This window comes from Argentina silus (genome assembly GCF_951799395.1).
Source record: "Argentina silus genome assembly, chromosome: 14".
NCBI classification, from domain to species: Eukaryota; Metazoa; Chordata; class Actinopteri; order Argentiniformes; family Argentinidae; genus Argentina; species Argentina silus.
The window spans coordinates 5,835,612-5,847,149 of NC_139668.1; the positions used below are offsets into that span (position 1 = coordinate 5,835,612).

Here is an 11,538-nt window from a genome sequence, read left to right on the forward strand (position 1 = left end):
TCCATACACACGCACACATTTGAATTTAGTCTTAATCTGCAAAGTCTATTGGTAGTCAACTTTTATGGAAGTGTGATGACTGGTTCATGTGTCTGCGTGTGTGTGTGTGTGTGTATGTAGGAGCAAGCCCACCCAGGGTCTTTGGAAGGAGGGGTGGGGTATGATGAAATCATGATGGGAGAGATGCTGCTGGATTTGGCCACACAAGCAGAGACGATACATTCCACTGGAACCATGCAGGTAACACACACCACTCCATATTCTGAAGCAACTACTGCTGTTTAAGGCGTTTCTATCCTGAAGTGACGTACTCTCCCCCCCCCCCTCTGTCTCTCCTCTCAGGTGTTTAAGCACACCCACTTTATCAAGGATGCAGAATCCAGTTATGTTAGAGGTATTTGTCTGGTGTTATTTAAATGTTTAATGATATTTGTGAGTGAGTCTAGGTGTCCACATCCTGCCTATGTACAGTCTTGTGCTGTAATTTGATTTATAAAGAAGAAAAAAAAAAAAGAAAGATGGATCACAAGTCTGAACACACAAATTAATGATAATTTCATTTGTTTATTAATTCAATTCTGTAGTGGTGAAGGTCCTCAGCGCTGTTAAGAGGAGAAAGGGGGAGGGAGATCTGGTACCCCTGCTACAGTCTGGCACAAAACTGGGTGAGTGTGTGTGCAAGTTAGGTTCTTCAAAATTGCAATAGAGTGCTTGGAAAAAGTACTTGAAAATTCTTGCATTTGAATTGGCAATGTCTGTCTTTCTCTCTCTAGTCCCCTCCAGACACCAGGATCAGACCCTGCCTCTGACCCCGACTCCTGTTTCTACTCTCCCTCTCACTGTGAAAGAAAACAGGGAGACTGGAAGAGGGGAGACAATGAGAAATACCAACAAAGACATAAGGACAAACACTGGCGGAGTTACTGGCAAACAGACCCCCAGTAAGACCAGTACACGGAGCAGCAGCAACTCTGGCGAAGAGATGGGGAGAGAAACCAGTCAAGAAACTGGGAAACATACTGCGAAAAAACTGATTAAAAGGAAAACTGGTGAAGAAAATAGAGAGGAGACGAGTTGTCAAACAGACCAAGATGCAAGGAAGACTAGCAGCGAGACCAAGGGAGGGACTAGCAGAGAGACCAGGGAAGGGTCTAGCACAAAGACAGAGAGCAGATCTGGCTCTGAGACACCTGAAAAGAGACAGACCAGCCAAGATGTAGGGAGAAAGACTGACAAAGAGAGACCGAGACAGACTAGCAAAGAAAGGGAGAGACAGACCAGGGAAGAGACTGAACAAATGAAGGAGAGAAGGTCTGGCTCACAGATGTGTAAAACACCTGAAAAAAGAGAGATCAGCAAAAATGCTCTGATAAGGACTGAAGTAGGGATCGAAAGAGAAACTGGGGAAGAGACGAGCAGAAGGTCTAGCTCAGTGACATATAAAACACCAGAAAAAAACACCAACCATCAGACTGTGGAGGAGAAAAAGAAAGGTTTGTACCTGTGTGAGAAAATGTGTGCGTGTGTGTGAGAGTGAGAGCACGTGTGTGTGACAGAGTTTATAGTGTTTGAATCGTGCTTCTCTTCCAGAGACTCCTCCAACCGCCTCCCCTCCGCCCACTTTGCTGAGTTACCTGAAGCAGAGCAACAGAGAGGCTGTCATCGGTCAGTATTGGTTCTATGTGTATATTACACGAAAGCCTGTCTCAAATGATCTCAAAGCCTATTTAAAGGAAGCCGGTTCACTCCCCTCCATCCTGGAGACGCATATTTCGCTTATTTTCAATGGAGAGACAAGTCGTCTATGGGAGGGCAGGACAAAAACTCCACTCACCCCAAAATGATACGGGTTAGCAACTTGTCCTTTCGTTTTTTTTTTTTTCATATCACTGAAGTGTGTAGAAACATTTTAGGCCGGTTTCACAGACAAGGCTTAAGCCTAGTCCTAGACTAAAAAGCATCCTCAGTGGCAATTTGCCGTTGAAAGTGTGAATTAGTCCAGGACTAGGCTTAAGCCTCGTCATTGAAACCGGCCCAATATGTTGTCATTTGATCGGTAAAAGCTGTTGTAATGGCTTTAAAAAAACACTTTACTTGGCTCTGCCCTAGCCTTCCGAGCCTCCCGCTCAAGTCTCACACACACGTTGCTTGGGGAAACGATGCGAGAAAGACGCAGTCTTAGCAGCGACATCCCTGCAACAACACTTGTCTGTAACGCTGATCTATAAGTGCGTGGTAATCGGTCAGAAATTAATCCTCACGTGGGATTGGCGTCCATCGTCCCCATCGCTCACACAACCAATAGTAAATCAAGGGAGTGGCATATCTCGTATATACAATCTCTGATTATACTAAGAGTTGCCGCATTGAGAATGATCTAGAATCCAGGCTTATGCTCAGAAACTCTCAGAAGATCTCAGAAACTCAGAACTTCCAAGGTAAAATGTGCACATTTTACACACACACACCCATCCAAAAGGGAAATAACTGTCAAGAATGTTGCATACCATATCAGCAAGTGTGCAGCAACTATGTGTGTGTGAATTTGAAGGCCCCTGTGCTGGGAGCGATAGTACAGACAATGACACATGATGGTGTGTCAGACCGTGTTCAGCTCGATTATGTAGAGTGTGAACTAATAAGATTGGTGTGTTTCAGCTTAACAGAGACCCAAACTATTCTACAGACCACCATATGGTTATGGGCATCATGCTAAAGTTGTATAGGAATTAAAGCAATGCCAACTTTCCTTATGTGAGAAACCTTGGCAAATGTTAGACATTTAGAATATTCATGTTGGCAACAGTTCCGGTGTGTGCATTCTAACCAAAACACCAGAATCTGAATGTTATTGACTTAGACAGACAGTTGGCCAATTTCTCTCTAGCCTTTTCTCAATTGTTAGTAACACGACTCCTCGTGTCCTCTCCTGAGTCCTCCACTCGCTTCGTCCTCAAAAAGCATTGGAGGAGAATATGTACTGTAAGGCAAGGAACCTAGAACCTTCTCCTCCAATGCATTTTCAATAGGACGCGAGTGGAGAGCATGCGTCGTGTTGCTAACAATTGAGAAAAGGCTTTAACCAATGTAGATGTGATGAAGATACATGATGAACTGTAGCCGAGACCCAGAGACCAGAACTATTGTACAGATATTCATAATGGTCTCATGCTTAAGCTGAATATGAATGTAAGAATCGTTTTCTTGTTAGAGTGTTGGATGTGAAAGAGAGGCAGATAGACAGTAGAAAGAGATGCATGATGTAGCTGAGATGGGGCTAGAGCTAGTGGGGGGGAGATGACCCCAGAACAGTCGACACTGTTGGAGTCTCGAGGGTCGGAGTCAACTCCAAAATATTGCGAGGGAGAGGAATCGACTCCCGCTGAAGTTGACTCTCACGACTCTGACTCCAAATTCCACTGCTGATTCATGTCTGAAACAACAAAAACTGTAGATGATGTATTGTAGAGAATGGCAATCGTCTCCTAATCCATCGCTAGCCCAGTCAAATCACTTGTTATGCACACACCTGACATTGCTGTTTTAGTCATTTTGGAGTCAGAGTCTGGGTCGACTCCAGGAGTCGTACACCACTAGCTACAACAGGCGGAAGAAGCAGTGAGGAGCCACAGAAGCAGTCAACAAGAAGAACCAGTCAACAAGGCTACCTCAACATGAAGCTATCTTAGGACTGCCACAGAGAGGAGGAAGGAAGGAGGAGGAAGGAAGAATGAAAGCAGAGGAAATGGGAGAAGAATGAGAAAACGAATGGATGGGAAGATGGGGAAAAATATCTCCAACATGCCCAGGATCATCTCAGTTTGTGCTTATTTGATGCAGCCTTTAGTTTGTGTGATTTTAATTTCCATTTAACCTCCTGAGACATTGTTACTGAGCTGTGGGTATCACGTCAATCTCACTGCAGGTCAATGGTGCTGGAATCCTAGAATGGATAATCCTATTGATGATATTATTTGATGATGAAGTGTTGTTTTGTGAATTGGATGTCTTGAATTTCAATGTAACTTGTTCAGCCATTGTTACTTATCTCTGTCAGTGTATCAGGTCCATGGTGCTGAACTTGTGAAATGTAGCATTGTTAGCGGAAGTGCTTGAGCCTTGCTTTTCATTGTTTTCTATGGGACAACCCGCTTTGTCATCGTGGTTGTTTTCTTTGGAGCAGACACCAGTGTGAAGTGTATGCATGTGAATGTTGCTATTCAGTGATGTTCAATTATTGCACAATGGTTCAAGTCTGAAAATTGCCATTTGGGTGAAAGTATGTTTTGGGAGATGCATTATATTTTTGTTAGCTCCTCCTAAAACGATTGCCTAAAAAAACAGGAAACATGACATTTCATACAGTTATAGAGTGCAGAAGCGTGATGTGGCTAGCCTGTTTGGAAAGTTAGCGCCCAGAGTCAACTAGAACCCTCCAAACCCCCATCACCGCCTTTCCCCCAAAAAGCTCCATGAATGACTAACATCACCACTCAGCTTCCGTTCTTTTGAATATTCTTTTTCAAGAAAAGCCAGGAGGCAAAACTGGCTGACGTGGGCGTTTTAAACGTCCACAGCAAACACCACCTGGTAGGGAACGCTTGATTAGGTAATCGCAAACAATGGCTTGTCCGGTGCAATGCTATTCTTGCCATGAATCAACTAAAGCAGCTTTACTGACCTTCTGAGTTTGGTTCATCGAGCCCCCTCTGCTACATGGGGATTGCCAGGCATGGCTTGTGAGATGACCAGTCTAGACCAAAATCCATCAGTGGATTTTACAAGGCAGTTCTGTAGGAAAGTTGACAGATCTGAATTGAATGTCAGCTGTTGGTATGTTGTCGGTATCAGGATCTAACCAAAGGCTCTTTCAAAGGAAGCCGTGACGCAGATCCGCCATATTGGCGATGCCTCTCATGCTCTTATTTACAAATCGAGATCAAACGCTGGTTTTTAAACATGTTACTTTTGGGAGGGCAAGGAAAAATCACAAATCACACCAAAATGATATAGATTAGCAACTTTTCCTTTTCTGTTTTTCATAAATGTGTAGAAACATTTATGGCGGTCATTTGATCATAAAAAGCTGTTGTAATGGCTTAAAGAAACACTTTTTTTGGCTCTGTCCTAGCCTTGTCTTACACGTGTTGCTCTGGAAACGACACGAGAAAATCACGATTGGTCCTAGGAACAACATCTGTCAGTTTCGCTTATCAACTGCTGTGTGATAATTGGTCAGACATGTAATCTCCACGTGGGACTGGCGGTCTGCGGTGATCTTCCCTGTCCTCGCAAAACCAATTGTAAATCAAGGGAGTGGCATCTCATATCAAATCTAGGCAAAAGACTCATGGATAGTGAGATGGTCAATGACAGTGTCCCCCCCCCCCCCCTGTAGGTTTGGATAAGCTCATTGAGTGCCACTGTGAGGGCCAAGCCCCAGTCTACCTGTGTAAGGCGTGTAAGACGGCAGTACCACGACTACCACAGAGCAAGATCATCACACACCTGACCGGAGATCACCACAGACACTGCTATCTGGTGAGTAATGAGTTATGTGTGTGTGTGTGTGGTGTCTGAGTCCTGCATCAGGTTTGTACAGTTGGTAGGGGTTTAATACCTGCACACCACCGCTGCAGCGGGGCAGCGTACACACAGTGTGAAGTGCTGCCGAATACCACCACAAGGTGTGAGAGCTGTGAAGGATGTTTGACAAGCGAATGGTTTGCCTTATCAGATTGGCAAAATCAAGTTTATTTCACCAGCTCATGAATTGCAGATCACGCGTTGTCTCTCAGCCCAGAGAAACAAGGAAATGTTTTAGCGCAGTCTAACATGAATGAACACGAGTCGGCTTTAATAATGTAACAGAATGATTACAGAATGAAGAATTTTGATGCGAGACATCAGTAAGTACAGTGCCTTTGGAAAGTATTCAGACCCCTTCACCTTTTCCAAGTTTTGTTGTGTTATAAACTCAATTTAAAATGGATTAAATTAAACGAATTTACCATCAATCCACACACAATACCCCAGAATGACAAAGCGAAAACAGGTTTTTAAAGACACCCTATAAAAACAAAGATATTAATTCCAATAAGTTGAATTACAGGATACGCTTGTTATGTAACCTATGTAAATAAAGTAAATGTGCTTATTAACACATCAAAAAGGCCAACGTTTGTTAAATATTGTATTATTAAATTTGATTGATTTACATTTATTAGGTAATTGGGGTTTTAAACTACATCAAATACTAACTGTCTCATACATTTTTAACTCACCGATGATGGGAACAGCAGTTCCCTCAATGAGAGCAGTGATGTTGTGCCTTGGACTGAAGAATAGCTGCACGTCAGGAGCAAGTCTTGTTGAGATGCGAAGAACGTGGCAGAGATAGCTGTCGGTCAAATTGGTTCTTCGTCGGCTTTTGTTTAGAGTCATCAGAGAAAAGGTATGCTCGCATACGGATGTGGAGCCGAACAGACTCATCACTCTTGCTGTGTGGCGCTTCATCAGAGGAAACCTGGCCTTTTCCAAACGATAGAACTCTGGTTGGGGGAGAAGCTGATGTCGACTCTTAAGAGAATCGTCACATTGGATCTCAATAACCTCCAATTGCATACTCTCATAGATTTCTGCCGCATCAATCGAGAAGGGGGTTGCGAAGAGCTAGATGTCTTTCTTAATGGTGGCAAAGTCTTGGAAGCGCTGATTTAAATTCTGTCAGAAGAGATGTGATCACCGACACACGTTTCACCTTTTTTGCAGTTAGGTTGGCGTTTGGGAAAGCGGCCTTAAGTTCCAACAGTGTGGGGAAGTGCGCTACATTGAAGTTACGTAGTTGTGTCTCCAAGAGATGGAGCTTCACACAGAACGCTTTCAGATGTACGTACAGTTGAGGCATAAGCTGATCTTTGCCTTGCAGGCTCTTGTTCAATGTGTTTAGTTGGCTCGTCAGATCAACTAAAAAAGCCAGGTCTGCCAACTGTAGAGGGTCACTCAGTTCATGAAGAGGTCGGTTTTTCTCTTTCAAAAACTGGTCAATTTCACATCACAGTCAGAGCCGTGACTGAGCCATCGCACATCTGAGTAGTACGTTATACCTCCGTATTCAGCAGACTTCAGATAGGAAAGCCTGGAATTCTCTGAGAGTGCTTGTGCTCAAATTAGGTTAATAGCTTTCACCACAACGTTCATCACAGAGTACCACTTGGTGGATAATACAGTGCATTTTAACAGTCTCACCTGCACTGTCGTGAACCTTCCTGCACACCATAGAAGCCATCCCATTCCGCTCACCTGTCATTGCTGGAGCCCCATCTATTGTAACTCCACACAGCTTGTCCCAGGGCAGTTTCATGTCATCGATCGCAGTGGATACAGCTTTAACAATGTTCTTACCCGTCGTGGTGCCCTTTAGACTCCTAAGATCAAGCAGCTCCTTGATGATGCAAAAGTTGTACTCAACTCCCTGCAAAAAAATTAACAGCTGGGCTGTGTCCGTAGCATCTGTGCTCTTGTCACATGCAATCGAGTAAAATTAAAATGTACTAGCTTTACTTGACACCTGCTGTTCTCTGGCAACTGTTTTTCTAGACATACTGACGTGAATTCTTGAGTTTTCTCTGGGCCCATTATCCCGGCAACTTTAGTGAGGCACTTTTTAATTTAATTTAATTTTCCGTGCTGAGCCACCTCATAGCTAGCCATTGTGGCATTTTCCTGTACTTTGTTGGCACGAAAATAATACTGCTGTTGAGCCAGCAGGCTACCTGTCAGATGTTTAACTTTCTGCTCTAGCGTTGTGCCAGTGTACGAAGTGTAGGACTGATGTTTTGTTTCGTAGTGTCTTCAAACATTATAGTCTTTCATCACCGCAACAGATTTCATGCAAATCAAACAAACACACTTCCCCTTGACTACTGTGAAAAAGTATTAATTTTCCCCACAGTGTGTGAAATTTTCGGCACTCCCTTGCTATTTTCTGTCTTTTCGGTTCCACCATGTTTAATCAACTCTTCCATCAATGGACACCTCACCACTTCTACTACATATTGAGTTACACATACATACAGTGGGGGAAATAATTATTTGATCCCCTGCTGATTTTGTTAGTTTGCCCGATTACAAAGAAATGAGCGGTCTATAATTTTTATGGTACTTTTATTTTAACAAATAGAGACAGAATATCAACAAAGAAGTCCAGAAAAAATATGCCCATGAGGCACACAGATTAGTCCTGTCACTTTAGGAAAAGTACTCCTAATCTCTGCTTGTTATGGGTATAAAAGACACCTGTCAATAGAATCAATCTCTTCCATTCCAACCTCTCCACCACCATGGGCAAGACCAAAGAACATTCAAAGGACATCAGGGTAAGAGTTGTAGACCTGCACAAGGCTGGAATGGGCTACAAGACCACCAGCAAGAAGCTTGGTGAGAAGGAGACAACTGTTGGTGCAATTATTAGAAAATGGAAGAAATACAAAATAACCAACAATCGCCCTCGGCCTGGAGCTCCATGCAAGATCTTGCCTCGTGGGGTAAGGATGATCATGAGAAGGGTGAGGGATCAGCCCAGAACTACACGGGAGGAGCTTGGTAATGATCTCAAGGCAGCTGGAACCACAGTCACCAAGAAAACCATTGGTAACACACTACACCGTAACGGATTGAAATCCTGCAGTGCCTGCAAGGTCCCCCTGCTCAAGAAGGCACATGTACAGGCCCATCTGAAGTTTGCCAATGAACACCTAAATGATTCAGAGAAGGGTTGGGAGAAGGTGATGTGGTCAGATGAGACCAAAATTGAACTCTTTGGCATAAATTTGACTCTTCGTGTTTGGAGGGAGAGAAATGCTGAATGCTACAATCCCAAGAACACCATCCCCACCGTCAAACATGGAGGTGGAAACATTATGCTTTGGGGTTGTTTCTCTGCTAAGGGTACAGGACGACTTCACTGCATTGAGGGGCCAATGGACGGGGCCATGTACCATAAGATCTTGGACGAGAACCTCCTTCCCTCAGCCAGAGCACTGAGGATGGGTCGTGGATGGGTCTTCCAGCATGACAATGACCCAAAACATACAGCCAAGGCAACAAAGGAGTGGCTCAAGAAGAAGCACAGTAAGGTCATGGAGTGGCCTAGCTAGTCTCCAGACCTTAATCCTATAGAAAATTTGTGGAGGGAGCTGAAGCTTCGAGTTGCCAAGCAAAAGCCTTGAAACCTTCAGGATTTGGAGAGGATCTGTAAAGAGGAGTGGACCAAAATCCCTCCTGAGATGTGTGCAAACTTGGTGACCAACTTGCCAGCAAGGGTTTCTCCACCAAGTACTAAGTCATGTTTTGCTTGGGGATCAAATACTTATTTCCTTCGATCAAATGCAAATTAATTTATAACTTTATATAATGTGTTTTTTCTGGACTTCTTTGTTGATATTCTGTCTCTATTTGTTAAAATAAAAGTACCATAAAAATTATAGACTGCTCATTTCTTTGTAATTGGGCAAACTAACAAAATCAGCAGGGGATCAAATAATTATTTCCCCCACTGTACATACATACATACACACACACTCACACTACTGCTACCCCATAATGTAGTGAGTTATGTATAGACACTCGTAGGCACACCTGAGCCACTTAGAAGAGGATGATTCATTCACTCATCCCTCTATCCATTCATTCTTTCTGTCACAGTGATGGAAAGGCTTTTATTTCTAATTCCAGTTGGCCAAACTAGGTCATGCTGACACAACTGGTGTGTTTGTGTGTGTGTTTTCCCGTTGCCATAGAAACTGGTGCACCCAGAGCTGGCTCGTGATTGGCCAGCGGAGCAAGAGCTGACAGTGATGGCAGGGCATCTCCATGAGGAGCTGAGAGCGCGAGCAGCTGAGCTGGAGCAACAGGAGGGTTGCGGGTCACTCACGGTTAACCACGTAACCATGCCCTTAAGTTTAAAATTGCATTCTTGCAGTCCTTCAATGGCAAAGGACAGGAAGAGTCTGAAATCCATATGTGATTGTCAGGCCGTAGATTTGTGCTGTATTCTACATCAGTCAATCCTCTCTAATCTCCTCTCTTCTCCTTTCTTCTTCAGGTGGCGATGGGGACGCTAACTAAGGCTAAGACAGTCACCTCCAGCAGCCTTGAGCCTGCCCGGACCCTCACACGAACACCTGTCACACACACACCTCTCACACACACCCAGACACTCACACACACGCCACCTACACCTCCTCTACCTGGGATGTCTATTGACAACGCACACACACCTGACAAAACACACACTCACAAGGCACACACACCTGACAAAACACACACTCACAAGGCACACACACCTGACAAAACACACACTCACAAGGCACACACCCCTGACAAAACACACACTCACAACAGACACACACCTGACAAAACACACACTAACAAGGCACACACACCTGACAAAACACACAACAGACACACACCCGACAAAACACACACTCACAACGCACACACACCTGACAAAACACACACTCACAATAGACACACACCTGACAAAACACACACTCTCAATAGATACACACCTGACAAAACACACATCCACAATACACACGCACCTGACAAAACACAAACTCACAACGCACTCACACCTGACAAAACACACATCCATAATACACACTCGCCTGTATTATCACTCCAGAACACAGACACACCTGTGTCGTCATCCAGCCAGCAGTCGGAGCGTACAGACACACACACACGTGAGTTCACCTTCGCTCACGGGTAAATGTCAACCACACCTATAGCATCTACTCTACAACTACAATATCTCACAGCAAGTGTGTGGTTGTGGTTGTGTTCACTATGGTTCTTATGTGGTTGTGGTAAAGACCCTATGGTTAATATATGATTGTGGTCGTGTTCCCTAGCCCTCAGTAAAAAGCAGTCCATCATCCAAAGACAGCAGGAAGTAACCGAAGATCTGAGACTGACAGCTCCCTCAACCAATCCTGAGGCAGCCTCACAAGCAGTTGCTGGTAAATATAATCAATCCCTCCCAGGCCACGTGACAGAGCAGTACTGTATACATTTTTTTCACTCATTTAATCCTTATTTCACTACACCTCTCCCCCAGGTGTGTGTGGGTCGCAGTCGGAGCAGGAGGACAACCAGACGCCCCAGAGGCTGCTGGTCCAGACCCCAGGTGAGTCAGGCACACCTGTCCCTGCCCAGGGGGTGGGGCTTTCTACCTGTCTCAGGAGGTAACAAACAGAGCCCTTCTCTCTTTCTTTGTCCCCCTGTCTTTCTCTCGCCTGCTGCCCTGCCCTGTGTTTTTTAAGGAGACAACTTTGTAGGTATGAAAATGTTGTTTATGGAACGCACACATTTGAAAAAGTCTCTCGTTTCTCTTTTCAGCGTTGTTGGAAAGTGACCAGGAACCCTTGCTCCCCTGCTCTCCAGTTACTCCTTCATCTTTCCCCTTTCCCACTCCCGTTCTCTCTATCCCCCTCGCTACCTCTTCCCCCATCTCTCTCTCGGCCTATCCTCCCA

General features: G+C 44.5%; 1 protein-coding gene across 1 annotated transcript; it reads left to right on the plus strand.

Moving 5' to 3' along the window:
- Positions 1-555: 555 nt before the first annotated feature.
- LOC310815300 (uncharacterized protein) lies at positions 556-10,128 on the plus strand (the record flags this gene model as incomplete). Its single annotated transcript, XM_083685034.1, has 6 exons — positions 556-665; positions 774-1,493; positions 1,591-1,665; positions 5,399-5,541; positions 9,801-9,918; positions 10,106-10,128. Exons 2-6 carry the CDS (start codon positions 878-880, stop codon positions 10,126-10,128), a joined length of 975 nt encoding a protein of 324 aa, XP_083541160.1. The 5' UTR covers positions 556-665; positions 774-877.
- Between the last annotated feature and the right edge of the window lie 1,410 nt (positions 10,129-11,538).